The 26952-nt window shown below is 42.0% G+C and overlaps 1 protein-coding gene across 11 annotated transcripts in view; it reads left to right on the forward strand.

The window, feature by feature from the left end:
* Positions 1-24961, forward strand: part of iqsec1b (IQ motif and Sec7 domain ArfGEF 1b) — a 246871-nt gene extending 221910 nt beyond the window's left edge. For all 11 annotated transcript variants that reach the window (XM_085272895.1, XM_085272897.1, XM_085272899.1 and 8 more), the window contains 13 exons: positions 4055-4334; positions 7595-8856; positions 9371-9532; positions 10412-10534; positions 12953-13119; positions 13614-13753; positions 14322-14351; positions 14514-14639; positions 14733-14832; positions 15704-15865; positions 15978-16154; positions 17230-17279; positions 19400-24961. In XM_085272895.1, the coding sequence (XP_085129021.1) occupies positions 4055-4334; positions 7595-8856; positions 9371-9532; positions 10412-10534; positions 12953-13119; positions 13614-13753; positions 14322-14351; positions 14514-14639; positions 14733-14832; positions 15704-15865; positions 15978-16154; positions 17230-17279; positions 19400-19954 (3334 nt within the window). In that variant the 3' untranslated portion in view covers positions 19955-24961. The remainder of the gene's footprint in view (positions 1-4054; positions 4335-7594; positions 8857-9370; positions 9533-10411; positions 10535-12952; positions 13120-13613; positions 13754-14321; positions 14352-14513; positions 14640-14732; positions 14833-15703; positions 15866-15977; positions 16155-17229; positions 17280-19399) is intronic.
* The last annotated feature ends 1991 nt before the right edge of the window (positions 24962-26952 follow it).

The raw sequence follows: 26952 nt of genomic DNA on the forward strand, positions 1-26952 counted from the left end.
CCCGCCCTTCAGTCTAATTAAAGGGCTCTCTCTGTCTGATTAGATTAGTTCCTTTAAAAATTAAAAATGTGTTGAGGGTGCACAGGGAAGGGAATGAAAATGCTGAAAGTGGTTTTAAAATGAGCGTGAGTGTCCAGCTTGGAGAGCGGGGACGTTTTCCCTAATGAGAGATGTTATCACGTGACAGAGAAACTGTCGTTCATTACAGTGACTTGGCCAAATAAACATTATTGCAAAGTATCCCACAGGAATGTGCGGCCTTCCAAATTTGTTCTAAATGCCACTACTAAGCTATTGTTAATTTTAGGCACTTTTTTTTTTCCCCAGTACAAACTTGAGCTTAAAGTTTTGAAGAAGGGAGAAATAGTTAACGTAGCTCCTCTCAGTGTTTAAATATCTGTCGACTCACTCATCTCAAAGTTCACAAACTAACACAACCCTTCTTTTTTTTGTTTAAATGTTTTACACAGAGCAAAACAGGAACACAGTAGTTTGTGGTTTCAGGAGAAGTTACACCACAGCTGTTTTTCAGAGTTGTTTAAACTCCATACTAACCATGCAAGGACAGGAGTAGAAAGGTTTCCATGTCAGCGAAGCATTATTGGAACCAAATTGGAACTTGTCCAAAGACTAGACTGAAAGAATAAAATTGCACAAACAAATGTTAGAAATGGACTTCTCAGATTGTGTGGGTCAGAGTAGAGCGGACACCTCCCAGTGTGGAGATGAACACACATTTGGTTCTTTAGAGCATCTGAACAAATGAATCATTTTTCAGATTTATCTCAGAACACCACCAATATAAAATGTAGCTGTTTTGCTTTGATATGTCATATTTCTCAGCAGAAGTCTAACTTATGTGAATGTAGCCCCATTTAAATATCATCCTCTTCAGAATGATGACAGGAATCATTAGTCTACCGCTTTGACCCTATCCTGGATGTCAAATCTCTTTCCTGTTCAAACTTTTACTTCACCCTTTATTATCTAATTTTGACACATTCTCCTACAGAGATGAGCCTTTCCACCTCACCCATCACACTGATGACAAAAGGAACATTTTTGTTTTAAGAGAAAACTGCTGAAATCTGGTCAAACTGATTATGCATTGTTTTTAAAGTCAGACCCCACCACGTCCTGGCTTGATGAAGCACTGACACGTTTCTGTCTCTGACTGACTGTTCAGGTCAGATGGTACACAGCCAACAATAGGCCAACATCCTGCAACATGGATGTCTTGTTTTTTCTGACATTGCCGTTGTGTACTGCTGTGTGAAATGAATTGATAATGAAAAGCATATCTGCTAAGTGTTTCTGGATGTCTCACTCCTCATGCCAGTGCAGTAGTTGGTGTGATCTTTTACAAATCACGATTGCACATGAAGCTATTGGCAACTTTCTGATTTGTGTGATGTCTCAGCCTGGTTGCTGGTTGCTGGTGGACTTGTAAATTTGCTTCCTGAGGGCCGAAAAAGAGAGTCTGTCATGCAGAAATAATTGTTTAGGAGATGCAGATGAAGAGTAACAACCATGGATGCATGTTACAAAATATCAAGAATTGGGGAACAAATGTTACATCCCATTCTTCTGCACTGATACCACAGAGTTTCTTAAACAGCAGTTCTCCACATACAGAAATATGCCTACACACTATGTATAAGCAGCTGGGCTGTCCTTTAAGTACCCCACTTGAGCCAAAACACATCAATGGTCAGAGGCCAAGCTCTAGGCTAATCTATTTTTCAGGCCTCCCCAAAGTGAGACCTCACCAAATAAACCAAAAAAAAGTCATGATATATACCACATGTGGTTCTTAGATGGAGGTGGTGAACAGAGGGGTTCGCAGCCAGCCTTAATGATAGGCTTGTCTTTTTTTTTGTTGATTAGCAATTTAATGTAGTGTTCTGCCTAATTTAGAAGTGAGCTCGACTGCAGTTGACGGCTTACACTAATAGGAAGTAGCAATTGGAGTTGTACTATATTATACCTGTTCTTGTAGTGTTGATTGATATCTTTCACAAAACAATGTAGACACAAAAATTCAGTTAAGCTGTCTCCAGTGGTTGCTGTCTAAATGATTAGTACTGAAGAGCAACTCAGACTCATATGTGAGAACTACAACAAAAGATACAAGTGTAGTTGTGCACCATGATTATTATCCCCACCTCACTGCATATTAAGAGGCCACCAACCTGAGGTGTTCACCAATTGCTTCAGTGTGATCTCCTTCTTGTTGTTTTTGCAACAAATAATTCCATGACTACATTCACGGGAAAATGGCATGTGCAGAAAGCAAACCAACTGCATGCATGAGAAACATTCCACTGTGAACATATCAGCAGTCACCTTTTGTTGGATTGCATTTGCAGTTCAATCAAAACCACGGCATTTAAAGAGAGGCAGCTATTTCATCTGCTGTCATTTATATTTGGCTGTGTAGCTCTGTTCTGGGACCTCCACACATGTGCATACATGGAACACCATGGAGTAAGAGCATCAGCAAGACCCAGTGCAGAACAGAGCAGGAATCAGTGACATGATGGCATGAAAGGAGGAGCTGGGGTGGAGGGGGATTGCAAAGCTAATGAACCTTTAGTAGTTGCAGTAATGCTTAAGTAGTAATGCTTGTTTAAAGGATGTAGAGTTTAAAGGATGATTCATGTCGTGGACCTAAAGTCATGTCTCCCAGCTGTAAGTCATTAGAATACCCATCAAAGCTAGCCAAACGTCTTTTTTAAACACCTGTATTAGGCTAACAGGTTTCCTTTAATTTTGTCTCTGCCATTAGTATTTCAGCTCCTTATGGTAAGTTCCCAGTAGATATGCCCTTCCTGTTTTGGTAGCCATCATCATCATACAAGGTGATAAACAGAATTGCATAGTAAATGTGTGACTGATAGGGAACACGCATGTTCTCATTATTATAGCCACTACATTGTGAAATGAACATTTATTCCAAAATGAAGAAGTAAAAAGAGAAGTAAAAGGAAGCCTGCCGATAGCAACTTTAAAGTGAGCCACACAGCTGTCCAGCTGTATGACCGACACGCTGCTGTCACCTGCAACTCTATACTTTGTGTTTTAAGTGTGTAGATAGCAGTGGATAGTATAAGCCGTAAATGAGCAAAAAATGATTTTCAACTATTGGGAGGGAGGAAGTGCAGTTTCACTTTGATTCATGATAGATTCATTTGCCATCTTTTTTTTTTTTCTATCGTCAGCAATCCTCATTTCAGCTTCCTTCCTTTTTTTGACTAAAATGTTTATCTGCAGTCTCATAAGCATTTAATGTCCTTACATTGACATCCAGTCTTGTACAAAGAAAACGTTTCTTAAATCAAACATTTGTCAGTGGAGAGGAAGATCTCACTACGTCAAACATTCAAAAAGCAGTCAGATCAGTCCTGTAAGGCAGAATCTTTGATTCTTTACAGGAATACTTATGGAGCTGTCTTTGAGAACCAAATATATGGTAGAAAATCACAACAGTGTAAGATGTGTGGAGACCAGCTGTATGCTGGGAGAACCGATCTATAGTCTGGAACGAGCCGGTCGGTCATTGCCAGTTTATCCAAACTGATGTTTGAACTTCTGTGAGAGAACAAAGGTCTGTATTGATCTCAATATTCAAGGCACTACTTCACATGCTTTAATCAGTTCTGACATGGTGCCCCTTTGTTTATAGTAAGATTGGGTTTCTGATAATGTTGTGGTAATTTCAGCATCGGTGGAGTTAAAGTGTGTCTTTAACAGTCAGCTTTTATTCACAGTCATTTCATTTGTTTTAATTAAGACATAGTGCCTCGCTCGTACGGCTGCTTGGGATAGCCTGAGGTTTTTCCTGCTCTGGAAAGAGAATGTGTAAAGACGACAGGCTGCACACTGACTGCTGCTATAAATTCACTCGCTCGCATTTATACCCTGCCAGCAGTATCAAAGTTCACTTTTTCCATCTGTCACGTGCTCTGTGCTGACACACACAAGGGAGTGTGTGCACTCAGGAAAATGACTAAGCAGACTAACTTGGCGTGCTCTCTGTGTTTGTGTGCCGCAGTGTGGAAGGTGATGCTCCAGGAACTGAAGTGGGAGCTTCTGTGGACCCTAGTGGTGGCTACAGTTGTGTCCCAGTGACCCACAGCGGCGGGCTCGGCCCCGACCACCTGGACAGCCAGCTCTACGGGCACATCTTGCTGCCAGGCCACCCACGGCCCAGACGGCCCAAGCTTCAGCACTCTCAGTCCATCCTCCGCAAGCAAGCAGAAGAGGAGGCAATCAAGCGCTCCCGCTCGCTGTCAGAGAGCTATGAGCTCTCATCTGACCTACAGGACAAGCAGGTGAGACGGGAAAGGGCCACACTAACTTAAATTTGTTAAAACTTAGAGTAATGAGTAGCTTGAACACAGAGGCATTATGAGCAGATGTGTAGTAGATCCTAGTTTTTCGTGGCACATCAAAGGAGAATTATTAGCCAAAACTGCAGTTCCCTGCCAAGGTTTTTCCATTTTTCACTTTCTGACTGATTCATTCTGAAAATATAAAAACAAAACTTCTGTCAACATTAAAAAAAATTGCAACCTGTTGTATTGTATTCTCATAATGTTTTCATTAGTTTGCTGCCCACCATTATCTATTAGCTTTACACCCCATGATATCTGATGTGGTGCATCAAGTCCTTCTAGTTTGGAAGTCCAGTTAGTTTGTAATGTGTATTTAGGGCCGTGCAGACTGTTACAGGCTTTCAACACATAAAAAATTCATAGTCAGAGTCATTTCTTTTTCCAGCAGTAGTAGGCATGGATGGTTTGCTTGGTCTTCAGCCATGTACTAAGGCTCCACATGACAGTGAATCCCTCCATTTTTTCCAGAGGACACCAATAACTTAATTAGCAGCAAAATTAGGCATCAACACAGTCAAAGGGTCCTGTTCAGTGACTTAAATAGGAGTAAGTTGAGCGTATATTGAGATTTGCTACCATCCTCAAGTACCGTATTTCCCGGACTACAAAGCGCACCTGAATATTAGCCGCACAAGCTAAAATCAGGGGAAAATCCTGTTTTGTACATACATTAGCCGCACCTGACTAAAAGCCGCAAGTGTTTCAATGTTGACTTATCATATAAGATAAGATAAGATAAGATAACCTTTATTAGTCCCACACGTGGGAAATTTGTTATGTAAGAGAATATGCACAAAGGGAATTGTCAGGAAAGAGATGGCTGTTTGGAGACACATCACTTTTATTAATATTTTGAAAAACAAGTTATGGGTACATATTTGCACAACTTTTTAGGTATATGTAAAAGTAGCGGTAATTACAAGTACGAAACATGTACTGTGCTTCATAAACGAGTAACAAATGTAGTACATAACAATGACCTACAGCACACCAGAAAAATAGATTCGGACTACCTTTTAGGCTCAGGTGCAGTGACACGGCTTCAACAAGAAGAAAAGTCAGTCATTCACCACCATCTTCCTGCGCACTAAAACCACCAAAGTCCTCTCCTCCAGTGTCGGATACAAACAGGCTCAGGGTGGCTACGTCATCCACTCTCAGCTTCTTACAAAACCAAACAAATCCTCGTTGTCAGTGTCAGAGTCAAACACCCTCTGAAGGGCCGTGGCGGTGTCCTCCTCTCCATCATGCAGCAGTCCAGCCCTTCGAAATCCGTTGATGATTGTGGATGTTTTCACACTTTTCCACGCTGTCAGATTCCACCGGTGGAGTTGAGCATAACTTGCTTTTCGCAAGTTTATTGCCGCTCGTCATCCACGCCTCCGGCTGAACGCATAGCGCTACTTTGAAGTTTGTTTTTCGCGCTACTTGTACGGCACTATGTTGCCTGGCGGATGGACACGTGACCAACATACCACTCTTGAACCCCGATACTGTGTGTCTGATCACATGCCCTTCCGCCAGGCAACGTAGTGCCGTACAACAGCGGAACAAACAAAACAAATCGTCTTACGATATGACAAAAATCATGGACAATCCATAGAAAAGCCGCACCTGACTAAAAGCCGCAGGGTTCAAAGCTGGTGCAAAAAGTAGCGGCTTATAGCCCGACAATTACGATACTCATTAGAGGAACTGAAGTTTTTGGCATTTTAAAGTCGACTTCATTGTTCAGCCTCAGAGGTTGTGGCTTGACCACAACATGGAGAGGACTATGGGTAGTGGAAACCATACAGCGTATTATCTGTAAGCAAGCCCAAAGAAAAAGCAGGCAACTAGGCATTAAAGTGTGTTGCTGAGTAGAATTTGAGACTCTTGTATAAGGACATGACAGGAAAATATGTGCATGGCCTTTAGAAGAACTACATAAAAGATCATCTAGTGACTTTGGTGACCCCAGTAGAGAGCATCATTCCCTCCTTAGCTCTGGTTGTGTGCCAACCAAACAGACTCACAGCATAGTTTGTTTATATAGAGTATCTAGAGTCTGTTTGCATTTATTTATTACTTCTATAGTTTCATATAGCTGAAGCCCACAGGAAAGCACTAAGAACTTAGAATGAACCAGAAAGACCAGAGTTACTAAGCACACTGTCAAATGTAGCTAAATGCTCTTCTGAGTTATTTATCACATGACACGTCAAACTGTCATTGTTTCAAAATAATAGTGTTTCAATAATAAATAGCATCTGTATGACATCTATATTAGTAATACATTATCGATAGGAAATGATATCACCGCTTAATCCTTTTGTCACTGCTTAACTTCTTGCATTGAAACTTCCTGTCATGTTCCATTTGTGGCAAGTATAAACCCACTCGCCTCCTTGGCCGTCCCATACAGAAGTGGTATAGATTTAGTGTCATTTTTTACCCCCATGAGTCCATAGGTGGAAACCAGGTCAGTGTAAGCGGTACGGGAATGAGAGGGGGACAATGCAATTCAGCCCTGACATTATTCTAATTAGAGGCATATAGTTTGAGACTTTTCAGTATAGTCATATACAGAATACAAGACAGGATACTGTTTCTCTCAAGCACTGCAATGATTCAGTAGGATTTGTTCTTTTCAGTTTCAGAGAAAAAAGCAGTTTCTGGTTATCTTACATTTATGTTAATGAACTAAAGTGGTCATACAGTTAGAAAATGTACTGTTTCTCATAAAACAAGCCACCTGTACCTATTGTGCTTACAGGCTGTGGCGTACAGACACACATTTTGTTGTTTTGGACAGAAGGATTAGAATCCTTGCTAGTTTTTTCAGAGCTTTCAGCTGTTACTCCCAAGGCTTCATTCAGTGAACAAAGCTTGTTTAGTTATTGGTGTTAGCATCTCTTAAAAATAATGTGGTCAAGTCTCTTTAATTAGACTGTGTGATCATAGATGAACCATCTTTATCATAACGATGTTTTTTGTGTGTCAGACAAATATATTTTGCCAGAGAGCTCAGGAAATTAGCTTTCTGGGTTTTCTTATTTTTGTTTAGTTTTTTGTTTTTTGCTTCGGTTGTACCATTGTAGGATGCTTTTGCAAGTCTCAAGTCTCGTAAGAACACGTCTAAAGGGACTATTGAGGAAAGTGTTCCCATGTTTCCAATATGTTTTCATTTCTCTCAAATTCCCCTCCTTTCCCTACAGGTGGAGATGCTAGAGCGCAAATATGGTGGGCGTTTCATAACCCGGCATGCTGCCCGCACCATACAGACAGCTTTCCGCCAATACCAGATGAACAAAAACTTTGAGCGTCTTAGAAGCTCTATGTCTGAGAACCGTATGTCCAGACGGATCGTCCTATCCAATATGAGAATGCAGTTTTCCTTTGAAGGACCTGAAAAAGTCCATAGCTCCTACTTCGAGGGAAAGCAGGTCTCTCTCACAGATGATGGCACTAAAATTGGTGCACTAAGGCAGTCAGACCATGGCGGGGAGATGGGTGTGCAGGCCAAGACCCCCACCACACAGAGCGACTTCACAGATGCCATCACAGAACTAGAAGATGCCTTTTCAAGGCAGGTGAAATCTCTAGCCGAGTCCATAGATGATGCTCTGAACTGCCGCAGCCTACATGGTGAAGACAGTCAGTCAGAGCCAGGGAGAGGCCTCCAGGATATGGACAGAGAGGTCACCTGTCAGGTGAAACCCTCCCACAGCGCCTCAGAACACCGTAAACTCGATGAGATGACAGCGTCTTACAGCGATGTCACCCTGTACATCGACGAAGAGGAGTTATCACCACCCCTTCCTCTTTCTCAGTCTGTAGACCGGCCCTCAAGCACAGAATCAGACTTGCGCCAGCGTTCGCTCAACTCCTCACAAGATTATTGGTCTCTTGCTCATAAGGATGAAAAAGGGGACACCGATACCAGCTGCCGCAGTACACCTTCCTTGGAATGCCAAGAGCAACGTCTACGGGTAGATCACCTACCCTTATTGACCATAGAGCCTCCCAGTGATAGCTCAGTGGAGCTGAGTGATCGTTCTGACCGCAGCTCTTTAAAGAGACAGAATGCCTACGAACGAAGCATCAGCAACCAGCAGAGTAGCCCTAAACAAGTCAGCCACAGCCTGCCACCTCGAGGGCCTTCCAGAGAAGAAGACACTTCCCGACATCGATCGCGACAGCTGGAGGCCCATCTGGCAATCAATGGTACAGCAAACCGGCAGAGCAAGTCAGAGTCGGATTTCTCAGATGGCGACAATGACAGCATCAACAGCACATCGAACTCCAACGATACCATCAATTGTAGTTCTGAATCCTCGTCCAGGGACAGCCTGCGTGAACAGACGCTCAGCAAGCAGACGTACCACAAAGAAACTCGCAACAGCTGGGACTCACCTGCATTCAGCAATGACATCATTCGCAAGAGGCATTACCGCATTGGCCTAAATCTCTTCAACAAGTACGTCCACACGATAGAACGTCACTTAACACATGATACATTCACACTCTTTGGCTTGTTCAAATTCGATGCAGTTCATTTCACATGACTTACAAAATGGGATTTTTGTGTTTGTTTTGTCTTAGAAACTCGAAATGAACCTCACATTAAAATGCAATGAAGTTGTTTGGAACAAGAACTATCTCTGCCTGTTCTGCGTAAAGTGCAAGCAAGCTTCAAACTCATTCTGCTCCAGTTCGTTTGAGCCCGGCTGAATCTGTTTAATCATTGCTGATTGTGGATTTGGTTGCTTTCTGAGCCCGCTATAAAATGCTTTTTAATCATTTGTGATCAACACCGTAGAGAGTTGTAACTCTCTCCTGGCTTCCCTACGTCCTGTCCCTCATGCGACACACATTTGGCCGGGTTAGGAGCGCAACGGGATAATCACAGATTTGGAATGTGTCCTCACCCACTCTCATTTTGCCTCTTTCTTTTTTGGTCTCTCTTTCTCTACTCTTTCCTGTGTCTCTAGGAAGCCAGAAAAAGGCATTCAGTATCTGATAGAGCGAAACTTTGTTCCAGACACTCCGGTGGGTGTGGCCCACTTCCTGCTCCAGAGGAAAGGCTTGAGTAGGCAGATGATTGGCGAGTTCCTGGGTAATCGGCAGAAACAGTTCAACCGGGATGTCCTCGAGTGAGTCTGCAGCAGATCATGCCGGTGTACTCTTTTGGAATATTTGTATTTGAGGATGAATCATTTCAGGCTTTTGATTTAAGTTGCCAACTATGCCAGTGCACAGAATGTTAGTTTATTTGCCTCCTGGGAACATAAATATAAATCATCATTTAGTTGCACATAAGGTTGGCAGTTTGTAATTTACCCTCATTCACACTGTCTAAGGACTATATAATGACTCAAGTTACATGCAGGAAATAAGCAGAAATGGAATCCACTCAGGAAATTGCCATGATGCTCAGATAAACATACAGATCCTCTTTATAGTTTCCAGGTTTTTTGATATGAGAGAGCAGTCGTATAGATTGTCTACTCTCCACTCCTTTGTATCATTCCAATAGTGCCTCATGCTTTAGATTGCACAGACTTATCTTAGACCCACTTGAAATACACCAGCTCTGTCAGAGCCTATTGAGATTCATTGGAGGATAAGGCCAGAAAAGGTCCGCTGGTGTCAGGCATAACTAAAGGGCTCCTTGAGAAAATGTCTATAAATCCAGACATGCAAGGTATCACTGCTCTGGAGTGCTGAGTCACAATCCTCTTCTCAGCAGAGGAAGAAATGAACATTTCTTCTACTTAAGTGTCAAGTGAGCAGAAAAACTCTTGCTCCCTTTCATGTCCTGCATATAATCTGAAAAATCAACAGCAGATCAGCTTACTCACTGACAACAGCCAAGTTTGTAGTCATCCTTAATCTTAAACTTCTGCAACTGTTCTTCACCTACGTGGCCAAAAAAAACCCAACAACTTCTAAAATATTCTCAGTTGAACTGGCAGGTGCTTGTTACACTCCCAAACTTCCTGCTCACTGTGAACTCGTGTGTTTTTCACCAGCTGCGTAGTGGATGAAATGGACTTCTCAGCTATGGAGCTGGATGAAGCGCTCAGGAAATTCCAGGCACACATCAGAGTCCAAGGGGAAGCACAGAAGGTAGAGCGACTGATAGAGGCCTTCAGGTAAGGCATGCTTTTAAAAGTTGGGTGCAAAACCATGGCTTTAGTTCCCAAACCAATGTAGGTAGCTTAAATCTAAACCACTTCATGTGCCTTTCTGTAGAAAGGAGGTGTAAAATGATGTTTTTGCAAATAGGGTCATACATCAATTTAGACTAACTGATTATGTGACAGGATGGTCATTATGGGGTTCATTGCCGTGTCTAGTATTTACCACCAATATAGCGTTTATGATTAATGGATAGCACAAACCAGCTTTGCTCCATTTCAACAACACCATTATCCTCTAAAACAAAGGTGACACCAAAAAGTCTAAATGTAACGGTCGCGAGCAGAAAGCAATAGAGCGGTGCAAAGCCATTTCAAATCCAGACTTTTGTTCGACCAAGGCATTGTAGAAAATGATTTAGAGAAAATTAGTTCAAAGAGTGAAGGAATACCTCCCTCAGGGCTGCTGATAATGTTGTTTGTGCCTCATTTACTTTTCCAAAACCTCCAGCAGAAAAGGTGCCCTCGTGTGCATAGAGAATTCGCTTCGATCAGCAGTGAGCAAGGACATTTCGGCCTCAGTAAACAGCACAGTTACAGGGGAGATAGTGATGACTGCTCATCTGGTGCTCACCTGCAGCCATATCCAGATATGAGTACAAGCTCCCTTTGTGGTGGTTCAGAAATTGCCCGTGTAATACATGGAGGCTGTATTGACAAATGTTACTGTACTTGCACATTATTTCTTTGACTGCAGAACAGATAGCAGAGAGCTCAATATTAATATCAGGTGAAGCATTGATACCTATGCCCCGAACTAATCGCTTACAGGGAAGCTTACACCTTTACTTTGCCAGTAAGTTGTCTTACTGATGCCTTCTTATCAACTAGCTCCTATGTTCAAGCAAAACATTGCATTGTAACTTTCCAGAATGCATCTAACATAAGTCAAAGTGAAATTGATGTAATATTATTTGTGTTATTTCAGTAGCATTAAGGTCATTTTTAGAAACTGGCTCAGGTCTCAAGTCTTTGGGTAGTCTAAATGAGCTAATTAGTCTAGCGTGCTAATTTTAGCATATTGTCACCTACTGTACGTTAGTCAGTACTGATGCATTTGTTATTTGGTATTTGGTATTTATTTATTTATTGTCATTGTCAAGAACAATGAAATTGCGTTTGGGGCTTCCATACAACCCAAAAAAAAAAGAAGAAAATAATAAATACCCCTTAAAACCCAAGTGTACATATTTAACCCAGTGTGACTCCAATGCAATAAGACAATCCTTAGCAATAATGTTCGTAGAAATTCAGACAAAGACCTGAGAAACATGACAAAATACAACAATGCAACCCATTCAATATTATTGTACTGTGAGATATGATATCAGATATGATAGTTATCTATTTAAGAAAGAGGGGGGGGGGGGGCAGGAGGGGGAAGAGAATAAAGATATGATGCACCAATGCAGACCAGTTCATTGCTATTAAGAAGTTGGATATGGTTATTGTCCGTGAGAGGGGGGCAGAGAGTTCAGGAGCCTCACAGCCTGTGGATACAGGCTGTTGGCCAGTCTGGATGTTCTGGCCTGTATAGACCTGTACCTTCTCCCTGAGGGCAGCAGATGGAAAAGGTGGCGCGCAGGGTGATGTTGGTCCCGCAGGATACTGTGCACCCTCCTCAGACAGCGAGTGGGGAAGATATTACTGATCTCTGGCAGACTTGTTCCAATAATTCTGCCAGCTTCTTTCACCACCCGCTGGAGTGCTTGCTGATCGGCCTTGGTGCAGCTGGGGAACCACACTAGAAATCCATACGTCAGAACGCTGCTGATGGCACAGTTGTAGAAGTTCAACATCAGAGATCTGGGAATGTGTGCGCTCCGCAGTCTCCTCAGGTAGTAGAGGCGCTGTTGGGCCTTCCGTACAACTGAGGTGATATGGTTGCCCCAGGACAGGTCCTCGGTCACAGTTACCCCCAAGAATTTAAAACTGCTCACCCTCTCCACCGCCTCACTGCCAATGAAGAGAGGCAGATGGTTGTTATGACCCCTCTTCCGGAAATCTACAATGATCTCCTTGGTCTTTTTGGTGTTTAAGACCAAGTTATTGTCGTGGCACCATGACTCTAGTTGTTGCACCTCTGTCTGTTAATGTAATGCTTATATTTAGATGTAGACTATGTAAAGACATCATAGTAAATTCTTATAATACATACAATAGCTCTGTTAATATATTAGTTTATCTAGCTAAAGTTAGCAATGGCTGCACTTTGATAGCACAGTTGTGCTATTAAAGTAAATAGTTTTGCTTTTGTCTGTTAGGGGTAAATATAGGTGGATTAATGGCCCAAATATTAATTTACACACTTATTGTTTTTATCAGAACAATGATTTTTGCATTCAGTTTCTGCTCCTTACATATTCTTCCCAGCCAGCGTTACTGCATCTGCAACCCCGGTGTGGTGCGACAATTCAGGAACCCCGACACCATCTTCATCCTTGCCTTTGCAATCATCCTCCTCAACACTGACATGTACAGCCCCAACGTCAAGCCTGAGAGGAAGATGAAGCTGGAGGACTTTGTTAAGAACCTTAGAGGTACTTTGTTCTCCCTCACTGCACCACATCCAACGTTCTGTCACAAAACCAGTATTCCCCTGACACATTACTGTTTCTCTGAGGATAAATATTCATCTTAAAATTGAGTTTTGTGCATGCACATTGCCTTGATTAATGGCCATGTCAATAAGGTATTTATTTTTTTGGAAGTCATGGCCAAGAAAGCTTTCCTGTCGAAGCAAAGTACTTTTTAGTTGTCCTCAACAGATTTTGAGGGTATTAGGAAATGGCTTTATGGCATGACTGAATAATTTTTCTGCCTATTGAAGTGTCTGTAATTAAAGTACAGTATTGAATGGAGGAGAAAATACTTGTCCACAAAGAGCTTTGAAGGACATTTCTGTATGTATTTTGAGATACATAAGCAATGCAGCAAGTAAGTATATTTAGAGGTTTGGCTTGCATAAATCTGCAATTTAATCATTAATCCCTCTTTTTTTCTCTATTTCTCTTTTCCTCTTATCCCCCGGCAGGAGTCGATGATGGGGAGGACATCCCCCGAGAGATGCTCGTAGGGATATACGAACGGATTCGCAAGCGGGAGCTCAAGACAAATGAAGACCACGTTTCCCAGGTTCAGAAAGTGGAAAAGCTAATCGTTGGAAAAAAGCCAGTAAGTTGGAGTTTGACCTTGGACAGCTACATGTGAAGTGTAACTCCTTTTCTTTTAAAAACCTCCACTCAAGAGCTGAATCCAAGCAGGAGCATTAACACTAAATTACCCAGTGTGCCTCTGAACTGCTATAGTGTGATGGTTAATTCATGGCCAGCTTTCTTCACCGTGTGACTCTTCAGGGCTACTATACCACTGTGAATTACTGCAGTATGTCGTTTGCCCTGAGTACCAACCACAAGAAAAGTCTGAGCTAACAAGCTGTGTAAAAATGAGATAAACAGCCTCGCTCATAATGATCTTGAAGCCGTTTATTTGAAAACTACTCCTTCTGTGAGTCGATACCTGAGAGATGATCCTTATGATGTCATGACCATTATGGGGGACGGAGTCGGAAAAGAGGAAAGTGAAGGACTCTGGCAGCGTGGTTCTGTCATCCGTAAAACTGTTTTGGTTTTTAATTTGGTCTTAAACATTGCTTGAAACTTCTTATCATTCTTGTTGCATACATTTTCACATGTGTCCCTCAAGCTCTGAAATGTGTTTTGTTTGATTTCTTACTCCTTAGATTGGCTCTTTACATCATGGTCTTGGCTGTGTAAGTATTTCCTTTCAATTATTTTCATATTAGCACTGAGTGGGATTTTTCTGTTATTCCTCAAGGCTGTATGAGGCATAAAGTTTGAAGCAGCATGTTTGAAAGCTCTTTGTGAAGCACCAAGAGACAGAATAAGAAATTATACTGTATTGTGTTGTGCAGGTACTATCTCTACCCCACCGGAGACTGGTCTGTTACTGCAGACTTTTTGAAGTGCCCGACCCCAACAAACCTCAAAAGTTGGGCCTGCACCAAAGGGAGATCTTCCTTTTCAATGACTTGCTAGTGGTACGGTAGATGTTACTTTCAGTAAAAAGAGAACAAACTCTGTTTTAGAGTGAAAGAGTCTTAAAAAGAGTGTGTGCTTTGCTTTTTTCACAGGTTACAAAAATCTTCCAGAAGAAAAAGAATTCTGTGACATACAGCTTTCGACAGTCCTTCTCTCTTTATGGCATGCAAGTCCTCCTCTTTGAGAATCAGTGTAAGTAGTATTTGCATGAAGCACTCACTGTGATATAGATGTGTGTCCACCGAGAGTCCCCAGACCCCTTAGTTCTAGGAACTAATGTTAGGGAACTAATGTTAGGGAACCACAAGTTTCTTCAGCCCTGTTTTTGGTCTGATCTCATAACGCAAATTGATTAGCGGACATTTTCAGAAACTATTACTTTTAAACTGCATCTTTTTAAATTATTATTACGAATGTTAAAGCTGACTTTCTCATTGTAGGCTGTTGTGTCAAATTTCATTTCATTTGATTCGTTTTTATTTATATAGCACCGACAAAAGTCATGCTTGAAAATCCGGTTTGATGCCTTTCTATGCAAAAACTTCCTAGACAGTTCAGGACTTCCTCTGTAGCTCCATGACTTTTCAAAGCTAAGCGGGCACAAAAAATAACTGTTTGCAGTTGCAGGTTCTTATAAATGGCCAATGGACACTAGTGGGAAAATACAAGAATACAAATGAACAAAGTCAAAGATCCCAAATGTTCCATCAACAGAACCTCCTAAACAAGGACTGTTTGAAGGTTAAACTCTCGCACTTAAACTTAAGTCACATGGTTCCTTTAACAGAAATCCCAATGGGAAAGTCTATTGGAAAGTTCCTTTTTGATGGATAACAGCCAACCTCAGAGCTTGCCATCATGGAAACTTTGAATTATATCTATAATCCAAGTCACATACTCCACATACACATACTTTAATATCCTAAATCTGTTGTCTCTGATGGTAGTTCTGATATCCCGCAGCTGGTTTCAGATCCTATTATGTCCTACTGGTAACATCAGTCCTAACTCTAATAGACTTCAATAGTATAATGTCTGAAATGTTATTTTCATCATTCTTTAGACTATCCCAATGGCGTTCGCCTGACTTCAGCCATTCCTGGAGCTGATATCAAAGTCCTCATCAACTTCAATGCACCCAATCCTCAGGACCGCAAAAAGTTCACTGATGATTTGCGAGAATCTATTGCAGAAGTCCAAGAGATGGAGAAGTACCGGATAGAATGTGAGTAAATTGTTCCCATTTTTTATAGACGATATCAGCAGCTGTCTCGCATCAGTAGAAAATATGTGGAAGCCAGGAGTATATGGCACATATGTATTTTCTCCTTGCACAGCTGAGCTGGAAAAACAGAAGGGCGTGGTGAGGCCTAGCATGTCCCAGAGCTCCGGGTTAAAGAAGGATGCAGGAAACGGAAACCTGAGCCGAGCAAGCCTCGACGACAGCTATGCCATCGGTGAAGGTCTGAAGAGAAGCGCCCTCAGCAGCTCCCTACGCGATCTCTCAGATGCAGGTAAAGTCAGGGGTTGCCATAGTAACATGCTGTCTCATCCCTCATCTAGGCTGAGTAGATTGTGTACCTGTGCTAGATGCTGGCATGACACTGTTTACTCCTTCTGGATGTTAATCGATTTAGAAACTTGGAATACGGCATGGCGGCCATCCTGCCGGTACAGAGTGTCTGAGCCAGTGAAGCAAGGAGATAGAGATGGGTGTGTTTGCTAATGGGCCTACGTATAATTTACCAGAGGCTATCAACTAATAATCCTGCATCGCAAGGGGGAGGAGGCAGAGCTATGTAGGTCAGTGCGATCAATTTGAGAGTCTTAGCAGTAAGAGGAATTAATGTTACCATTCAGGCGGGGTGTAGACAGTCGGCTCTGCACAAGCACACTCAATGACCTCAAAGTGAGGAAGCAACCTCGAAGACTGAAGTGAGCTGTCGTTTTTTATCAGCGTGTCTTTTTGGTAAATGAGGGGACAGCCTTTAAAAGCCTGATCAATATCTGGATTTCGGAAGCCTAGATGTTCTCGGGGAACGTTCTCTATCTTTAAAGGGGAGCTCTACACATCTACAAGTACCAGTTATGAGGAGAGCCACAGTTTTGTGGGTGTAATAGTTCCTTTGAGAATTTTAGACCATCAGCCTGAGTCGGTAACATTCATTGACATTCCTTAGTTAGTGACATTGAGTTTAAAACACTGAATATTGCTTATAATTGCATATTTTAGCCCCTGATTTCACCCAGTCTTTTTTAGAACTGTCCCTTGGGAGTCTTTCATCTTAATGGACATGAGCATCATTTTCTTGCAGTCAGATCAGTTGTTTTGCTGATGGGAAGGTTTCCTGCCAGCAGTGACTCAAGTTGACTGCACAGATTTATCTCTGACCTTGTTTCGGAGCAGTGTCTTGTTCCTTTCCCATTTCCTTTAGTTCTTATTCGCCTCCCTCTGCCACGCTAGTCTGCCACCAGCTAGCCGTGTACCACTTTAGTGTGTTAGCATCCTGCCGTCGCAGACAAGAAATATGTGCACCTCCATATTTTAACCAGGCATGTCTTATCTGTCATGTTACATGTTCTGGGCAGGCAAGCGTGGGAGACGCAGCAGTGCAGGATCACTAGACAGCAATATGGAAGTAAGTTTGGATCAACTGATGCTGAGCTGTCCTCCGACTTTACGTTGCTCACTGTGATCACAAGTTTCTGTTTCATTGTTTCTTTATAGTGTTTTTCTCTCTTTTTTTGAGTGTCTGTGTTTTAGTCGTGAGCATATTGGCTGCTGTGCATGTTTTGAGTAGAACGGGAATGATGTTGCATCTAGCATGTTAACCCTTCACGTACACAGCATGGCACGACTAATAAAGTCCTGACAGCTCCGTTGATGATCAGCTCTTACGTTTGAGTTATCTTGGCTTTTGTAGTGGGAACAGTTTTTAGCCATTACCCGAATGTTGTCCTTTTTTGATCACTCAGGATGATCCTGACAGTTCTACTGCATGCTGACACAGTTTGAAGTTTCTTTTACAGACCTCTGACATCAACAAGAAAGTCCTGTCCTTTTTCACTGTTGCACTTATCCAACATAGAGGATGATATGTTGTACCTACTCAGAGTGGGACTGTTCTGAACTTCCTCCAGTTTGTGCTCCAGTCCAGTGTTCTGCATTACCTTTGTATTACAGGATAATATGGAAGTTTTTACCCTATTGTTTGCATTGATAACTTATGTTAGCAGATTCAGATGAGTAATTCAAAAATAAAAAAATGATACTGTAAATTATAAAGTAATGAGAACATGACCTGGTCTGTTTTATATATGGCTGACAGAGTTAACTTGATTTAATGATTTGAGACTAGCATACATTTTTAGTTTACTTCAATGCTAGCTTGAATCTAACTATTACTACACAAGTCCCATGAAGAGATACCACAACTTACTATTTCTCCATCTCTGAAAAACTTCAGACTAGATTCAGAATCACTGGGACTGAAGCATGATCGCTACGTTACCATTTTTTAAAATGTATTTTATGTTTTAGAACAGAACACAGAAATATTAAAGGCTTTAAAACACATTTAAAACACATTTACTTTGAATCTACTCCATCCCTTCTCCCCCAAGCTGTACTGGAGGTTTCTTCCTGTTAAAAGGGAGTTTTTCCTTCCCACTGTCACCAAGGGCTTCCACATAGAGGTCATCTGATTATTGGAGTTTTCTCTGTATTTTTGCAGTCTTTACCCTACATTATATCGTACTTTGAGGTGACTGTTGTTGTGATTTGACGCCGTATAAATAGATTGATTTAAATTCCTTCAGCACTATAAACCAACATCACAAGTCAATTAGTTCCAGCTCAAAGTGTTTAACTTTTAAAAACAGTTCACAACTACCCTTCCTTGTCATTTAAATAAAATGCACTACCTTCAAAGCACGCTGACACCATCGCAAATCATTCTGAATATTATGCAACTCTGTTAATTTAGCAGTATTCATGTGTAAAAACACACGTATAGATCATAATTAAATAGGCTGAACTTTTGGATTTTGAAGATCATCTATTATAAGTTCATTGTGCACTTTATGCATGGCTTTATTAATTTTGGTTAGACTGTGTTGTATTTATCTTATGTTATATTTATCGTTTATTGTGTGTTTTGTGCTATGAAAATGTAAAGAAAATGTACAAATTACTTCTTCACCAGGCTTGGGGGAAATTTCTGTTTTAAGTTAAAGACAGTAAATCTAAAAGTATGAGCTGCATGCAAATGGCAAAAAACCTTATTCAGGTCTGCCATGTCAGATTGTTGTCCACAGATCCATAAGTGATTTTACATGTATTTAGAGAGCTCAGAAACCAGAGGTAGGAGTGATGAAAACTCACAAAAGCATCTGCTGTCAGAGCTGAAGACGTACAAGCTGTGTGTCTACTCATGACAGCGCAGACACTGCAGGCTCTGACAGGCTCGGCAAGCTGAGCCTCCAGACCATTTAGGGAGAGTGGAGCGTGAGATGTTAGCATGGATAGACAAACAAAGGCAGTGAACTGGAAAAGGAAATGGCGATGCTTTTCCACAAGGCAGCACAAGCAATCATGGGAGATTTGAGATCAGCTGTAGCTGGTCATGTGGTCGGTGCCGCTGTGAAAAGAATTGAGCGAGGCTGTGCACGCTGCAGAGCATACGAAAGTGCAGGTGTGCGTTTGTCTGCTGTGGATCTCGTGATTGTCTGTGTGATCTGACAGCCTTCTCTCTTGCAGGGGTCCATCATTAGCAGTCCTCACATGCGGCGGAGAGCCCCGTCCAGCCGAGACTGCCCATCCCGTCACAGCGCCCAGTCCCTGCCCAACTCTTCCTCGTTGCTCGGATCGTTGTTCGGCACCAGGCGTGTGAAGTCGCCAAGCCCCACCCCTCAGCCCCAGCTGCACCCTACTCTCATCTCCCACACCCCGCACCCAGCCAACCTGCACCACACAGCCCGCGTGGAGACGGAAGGACCGGTGCCCATGCACCCGCACCACGCCCAGTTCTGCCACATGACCCAGAACCCACCCCCTTATCACCACCATCACCACTACCACCCGCCGGCCCACTTGCAGCACCCACCGCACCAGTACCACCCTCCCCCGTCTCACAGCCAGCAGCAGCCGTACCCGGCTCATCCTCACGGGCCCCATGGGCACGGGAGCCACCCACCGCACTCCTCCACCCACCCCACTCACGGCCCTCCCCACCACCACGGCGCACCGCCACCATCCTCCCAGGGACCCAGCAGCACCAAGCCCAAGCACAGCGGCATCAGCACAGTGGTGTGAGGGGCAGGTCGTCCTCTCTGGACCCTGCAGCTGAACTTTTTCCTCCTGGGCTGACATGATGGTGGCACTGTGCATCGCCGGTCTGGGGCTACGAAGCCAGACGAGATCCCGTTGTGCCTCCTTCAGATTTTTTTCCTTTCTTTTAGAGCCGCTTCTATCATTTTGTTTCAGGACATAAGACATGTCTACCCGCTTCAGGAGCAACAGACAAGAGCATGCACAAAGACCACAACTACTGTTTGTTTCTCAGTAAACTACCGGAACTCGCTTACTAGTATTTTACACAAGAAGTACATATTAATCTTCACACAGTAACTTTAAACGTTGTCAAGACGGTTTGGCTGAACAGACACGAAGACGACAGCTCAGCCTCAGCCGTGGCTGTGCAAGTATTTAATGTAGCAGTAGCTCACAGTGCACTGTGATATCTCTGTTAGCAGTGATAAATGTGCCAATTATTAAAGCATTTACTAATTTAGTCACACAGATTGCTTTATGTATATTGTGCATAGTATTTTGTAAAATAATAATATCAAATGTTATTATTATAGTTATTACTACAGAACAAACAGCATCGATGAAAACTCTCAGTATTATACTTGCACATAGATGGCGTAGTTTCACTGTTAAGAAACCAATCAAAGCTTTTCTTAGTTAGGCAGTCGGACGCAAGAGTACTGCTGTGAATGGTTGCCTTTGAGCTAGAAGTTAGATTGTTGAGGGCTGCTGCACTCCAGCCCACCTACAGTCTCATCCACTGCATGTGTCTCCGGGCCGGAGCTCTCTCTCTCCCCTGCTCTGAAAGCAAAGGAAGCCAGCGGCACTCGCTGCTTGCCTGCCCTCCTTTTATTTTTTTAACTATTTTTTTAGAATCCAATGAACAATACGAATATATAAAGGCTGTCCTGCAGCCTGGTGGGACTCTGCAAGTCTGTCCTGCAGGGGGAGGAGGACGACGCTGGATGTTTTTCATGTGGAAACTGAGGGAGAAACTGTGCAGCAGGGAAACATGTCCCACTGTGGAAGCTCTCAGCTGGCTGAGCGTGGCCTCTCCCTCTTCGGTTTCCCCGTGCGTCTGCTGGAACGGCGAGCGTGCCGTAACTGACTGTTTTGTTTTGTCTTGAGGTTTTTTCCCTGGGATGGACGCCACAGAGCAAAAATCAATAATTATCATTCTGTGATGGTGACAGCGCCCTTATGCTTGACTCATTACGGAGAGCGGTTTTATATCAATCATCTTTCTGACATATTATGGGATGGCTGCTTGTACCTCCCGGTCATCCCGTGCACAGTATCTGTGGTGTGTGTGTGGAGCGGAGGCAGGGGGGCTGCTGTCCTGGAGCATATTTTCTGTTTCTGAAAGCAACAGATGCAGCGCTCATTCTACATAGCTGATATCAATGGCAGGAGTTAGTCTGTATCTGCTTAAAGACTGTGAGATGCATTTTTTAAACTAGTGCAATATGTATTTACTGTTTTTTGTTGTTGTTGTTGTTTGTTTTTGTTGAAGAACAAGTTCAATCTGTTGGTCGTTCTGTTAGTTTCGCCCTTTACTTTCTCCCTCCGGCGTCCTCTGGCATTTCTTTCTCAGTGTTTCAGTGAAGTGCAAGTATCCACATGGATTTGGAGGAACTGGACCTTTCACACTGATGCAGAGTGTCACAGAAAAGAACTGCATGTAACGTTATATCTTGAGGCTATTTTCAAACTGTGTACTCCCAAACTATATCAGTGTTACAGTTGACAGTTGTTTAAAAAAAAAAGAATGGTAGAATAGTTTTGACTTCTTCAAATACAGCTAACCGAAGTCAGCGATGTGTTCATGTCACTCCAGACGATAAGTAACCAAATCTGTATTTTAACCCGATCCACATGCAGTACAGTAGTTAAACTGGATCGTTAGTGTTCAACTGTAGTTAAAGCAGGACCTGATCAAAGCTGTAACGGGGAAGCTCTGTGTGTTCTGTCATTTGAAAATCAGAGTGATAATCGATTATTTAAAAAGGAAACTTTTATCTTCACATTTTCTCTCTGTCTGTCAGCGGCGCACACGTTACCATTTTCAAGTGGTGTCCAGTAGATCAGTATTCTTAAATATATATGCCCTCAGTTAAAGCCACACTTTGTACTTGCTTCATAATGTTTGATTGAATAATACGCTTAGAAATGCTCTTTGTATTCATTATAAGACAACTTTTGGGTTGCCAGGTTCTGGAAAGTGTCTTGTGGCCTAATGTTTACCCAGTTATACAGGAAATTACACATTTTTATGATATACTATAAATTACACGTTTTTAAGGTTTCTCTCTAACAGTCTAGTAGTTTACACATTCACCCAACAAGCCAAACGTCCCCTCTTCAACCCAGAGAAGAGACACAGATCCCTTGGTGTTTGTGTAAGGACGGGCATCAAACATGAGGCGCTAACTGCTTTGGCAAAGAGCAGCCAAAAGTAGCTTTTTTTTCCAGGAATCCGTAGTCTGCAGCTGGCTGATTATTATAAATGGTATTTGCTACACTGTTTTTTAGCTCTCTGCTTTTATTGCAGTAGCTTTGCATGCTTTTCACTGTTCAGAATAATCCATTACATACTCAGTTTAGCGCTGTCTGAAACAAGCAGTTACAGCTCTGTTCTCCTTCTTTTTAAGCCATTTAGTTTCTGATTGGCTGCACAATGTTATCAGTATATAGATTTTCAAATGTAATTTTCAAATTTTTTCCACAGGCTAAAGGTGCTCTGTTGAGTTTCCAAACATTAGTAGGTTTAATAAGCAATTTTATATGATTCCACTCTGGTTTGGAAAGCACAAGTAAAACCTCCCACGTGTGCAAGCAGAATTTAGAGTTTGTGCAAAGTCCATAGGGCAGTTTCAAGTGATTTTCGTTGATATACAAAGCAGGTTCCACACTTGGCACAGTTTCCCCTCCACTCTCACATAAAACAGTATAACCTGCCTCTTATTGAGGTGATACTCTAAGCAAATAAGATACAAAAACTATGAGAACTGCTTCAGTATTTCCTGGAAATGTTCAGTGAGGATGTAGATTTGCCAAGACCTTACAACCTGGCAACCCAGAGCTTGTGCTTCTTAAAGTTTTATTACTGATTTTGTAAAGCATTTAGTAATGTTTTTTTAAAAAAAACCAATTAGATTCTTTCTTTTTTTTTCTTTTTTTTTGTAGAAAAAGTAAAATTTTATTTAAAGGTACGTATTTAAAATCTATTCCATTAGAATAAAAAACTTCTGAAATGAACTGAAGCTGTCAAATAATGTGGGGGGGAAACCAAATACTATGACTTCATCGACGTCATCTCTGTATGGGATTAACCCTGAAAAGCCTGAACCAAGAAATAACTGCCAGAAAATTCATTTGAGAGTGTTTATTCAACCTCACTTTTCATTTTTTACAAAAAAAGAAGTGAAATATCAATATGCATATATGAGTTTTAATTTATTGCTACAACTGGCATTTTTATGCAATTTATTGCTTAAAATTTTATTGTGCAGTTTATTCAGGTTTTTCAGGAAAAAATAAATCACACTGATAATGTAAGGGTCTAAAAATCTCATGTATCAATTATGATATACTTGGCGTTACAGGGTTAAGTTAAAATAAGGCCCAGCCGTACTTTCATGCAATGCACATTTGTTCCACAAGATGGTGCTGAAATAAATGTAACTTTACAACTTGTAAATCAGGTAAATCATTACGAAAACATTCCTATTTGCAATGGTAGCCTGCAAAAGGCAACACAATAAAAAACATAAAAAATGAAAAGAACGACGCCTCCGTAAACATTTCAACACACCTGCTGAGAAAACCACTGCCTCCTGGTGGTGAAAGTTTTATTAACGCATGTGTACAATTTGCAATATGTCCTTACAAAAAGTACCTTTAAAATAGATTTTGTTGTGTCCGTGCACTGTAGGCTCCTGTAACTTTCACACCTTATAGTTGGCTGCAGTTTCTGTGCTACAGTGTCAGGAAAGTGCCAATATTGCATTGTTAAAATCAGTTTAACATGAAATCTACTGCGGGCTGTATTTAAAACCCAACGCTGTACCCGACCAATCACAAAGTTTGTCTTCAGACCAGGATTCGAACACCAACAGGCTATTAGAGAGTAAAGGTACAGGCAGATCCCAAAAAAGGAGCCCGAGTTACTTTTATTACCCTACAACCTTCCAGTTCCTTCAGAGCACTGATCTATTGTGAAACCTGTCCAGATTCCATGTGAGGTGCTTTGCTGCATGCCATTGATGCCTACTGTTTCTTTCTTCTACTCTCTTTTTTTGGTTTCATTTGTTGTTGTTTTTTCAACCGTTGCTCTGTCAAGCGGCGTGCTTGACTAGAACTTAACCTTCCAGCATAGCTACGACTTCCCTGACTTGTGCTTGTTTACATCTAGACGAGTTTTGGCCTGCTAGTGTGTCTTTTTGTTTGTGCATCATTCTCCTCCGGCATGCATTTCACCCATATTTCCACTGTAGAGTATAAAGACCTGGCAGGGTACTGCTGAGTGTAAATATGGAATCTAATGTGACTTGAAGTAAAAGTAAAGAGGGCTGGACACGGAGGAAATATTTTAATGGCAAGCTGGTAATAAAGAATGAGTAACATATGTAAATAGTCTGTAAATTATTGTTATTAATTATTCTTATTATTACTATTCAGTGTCTACAGTTACATTGAAGGTGCATTCCTGCTCCCTTGTGATCTTTACATAATCAAACTGCTTCTCTCTGCCTCCGACAGGACTGAATTATCATAGGATCTAGAGATGAACAGCCAATTGTTACACGGCTAACACCGTTTCTGTCGTCTTTCCTGAGATGCTTCTGTTTTCTCACACTCACAGCCAGACTTCTGAAGTCAAAGGGAAGAGAGGAGTGCTCTTATTTTATTATGCATTCTGTTTCTAAGTAGAAAAATACCCATTGATGTAAAACTAGTACTGTGACAATGTTGAGAACGCAAAATAAAATGATATACAGTCAAATCGGAGCAGTTGTCTGCCTGTTTGCATCCTGCTTGGTATTTCTTGGTGTCAGATGAATGACTGGGAAGATCAAGGAGCTACACTTCTTGTAGGCTGAATTCAGATCCCTAAATGAGTGAATGCGTGAAAGCAGATGGAGAGGAGGAAGTAAATATGGCTGAGCTGTAGGCTCCTCTGTACCCTGACCTGAAGGCTGCATTCCTGCTTTGCTGTACAGCTTTATTGTCCTTTTTTTGTAATGCAAAAGTGTCTGCATCCCAGAACTGAACTGGCATAGTCTTCCAGATCAGTCTCACCTGCAAACATTTCCCAGGTCAGTCTTGCAGTATTGCAGGTTACTGTTTTGACTGCAGGTCTTTCACTGCAGATCTGTGGTGTATACATTAGAACCAGAGTTAAGCAGATATGTTCTAATAGCCTCAGCTGTGCAGATAGATGTGCCTTATGAGCTCTCTGTATATTTGCTTTACCACTCCCTTTAATGTCCACACTCATTCTGTAATGAAATATGATTTCTCACCTGTTACTGTGTCTTAAGCTGGTTTGAACAACCAACCAAGAGCAGACGCTGGCAGGTTTAGATGTTTATTGAAGTGCAGCAAGACGGATACTGGTAAGAGTGAGAGTTTTCAAGTGTCTTACTCAGAACTCAGGAGGTATACTTGGTTAGCTAGTTGCTGAGAGGAGATGGGTGGAGAGCTGGCAAGCAGGTGGAGAAGAGGTTAGTCCTTTGAGGGTGACTGTGCTGGCATGCCAGAGCTGAGAAAAGCAGCTGATGGTGCTCACAGTCTTCAGGAATGTGTGACTTGGAGGCAGCATGTTCACAGAGAAAGAGCATTACACAGGCACAGGAGATTACAGACAACCACAGCAAGGACAATCACCACCCATCAACAAAATTATTCATTAATCACACCATTAGGAACAGGCGTGGGAAGAACTGTCCAGACAGGAAAACCTGAGACTTAATGCCAGTCCAACAACTCCACCTGAGACTGAGAGCAAAAGGTTACCAAAAAATGAGGAAAATATAAGAAACTAAAGCGCATCCAGACAAAACATGTCAAAGTGGCCACTTTGGACTCTATCAGGTGCCAACAGTTGAAAATAAATACACCAGGCTTTTCTACTTCAAAGGGTTCTGTGTCGGGAATTGAGAAGGTTTTTCCTAACCTCAAACATGGTGTGGTGGCTGAGAATCTGGGAACTCTATATGAGTCCAAAACATCTTAGGACAGCATCTCTGTGATGCAGTCATCCTAGTCATGTGACCAGACTTCCTCAAGACTTCTTCATTGGCACCTTTGGAGAACCAGCCTTGTTTTAGAGTTTTAGAACCAAACACTGTCATGGAAGCTGCAGTGACTCCAATGGGAAAGGAAATGTTAGCACACTGGATCAGCAATCACCCGTGAATTTCTTCTGATTGCCACTGATCTTTGGGGTACAAATTTAAGACCAGCATGTGGGGCTTTTCTGTAGCAGTGTGGTCTTTAAAGAGTTTAAAGAGTTCTATTTTAGCCACTGGCACTGCATCAGTGGAAAAGATGTACTAGAGCTCCAGAACCTCTGGCTGCTTCTTCATTCTTCTTAAAGGTGTCAGTATTACATTTCTGAGAGAAGTCATAGAATATTCTCAAGAGTGCTTTAAAGGCTTCTCTACGCAATGATGGTCCCATAGCTGTAGAAACTAGGGCCTTTAAAGAACTGTTTTTTAATATGTATATGTGATATATTCAGTCTTTATAGCCTATTCTTCTTAAAAGTGTCCCTTATGTAGATTTTACTGAATTAAAATAGACTGCATAGTTGTGGAACCAGACTTTTTTTGGCTTTTGTATACTCAGCCTACAGCCAGTGTGACAGTACACAGTCTACTCTAGCAGGATAAAGTGCTTTGAAATATCTAGCACTGCCAGTGTTTACACTTTGGGGATCAACGTCTTGCTCAAGAGCAGGGGTTAAAACTATTAACCCTGTTAGTTAACCACTGGCT

The sequence above is a fragment of the Mchenga conophoros genome, linkage group LG5 (assembly GCF_057382185.1).
Source record: "Mchenga conophoros isolate Kocher_MC1m ecotype Shallow Benthic linkage group LG5, M_conophoros_male_GT1.1, whole genome shotgun sequence".
Taxonomy (NCBI): Eukaryota; Metazoa; Chordata; class Actinopteri; order Cichliformes; family Cichlidae; genus Mchenga; species Mchenga conophoros.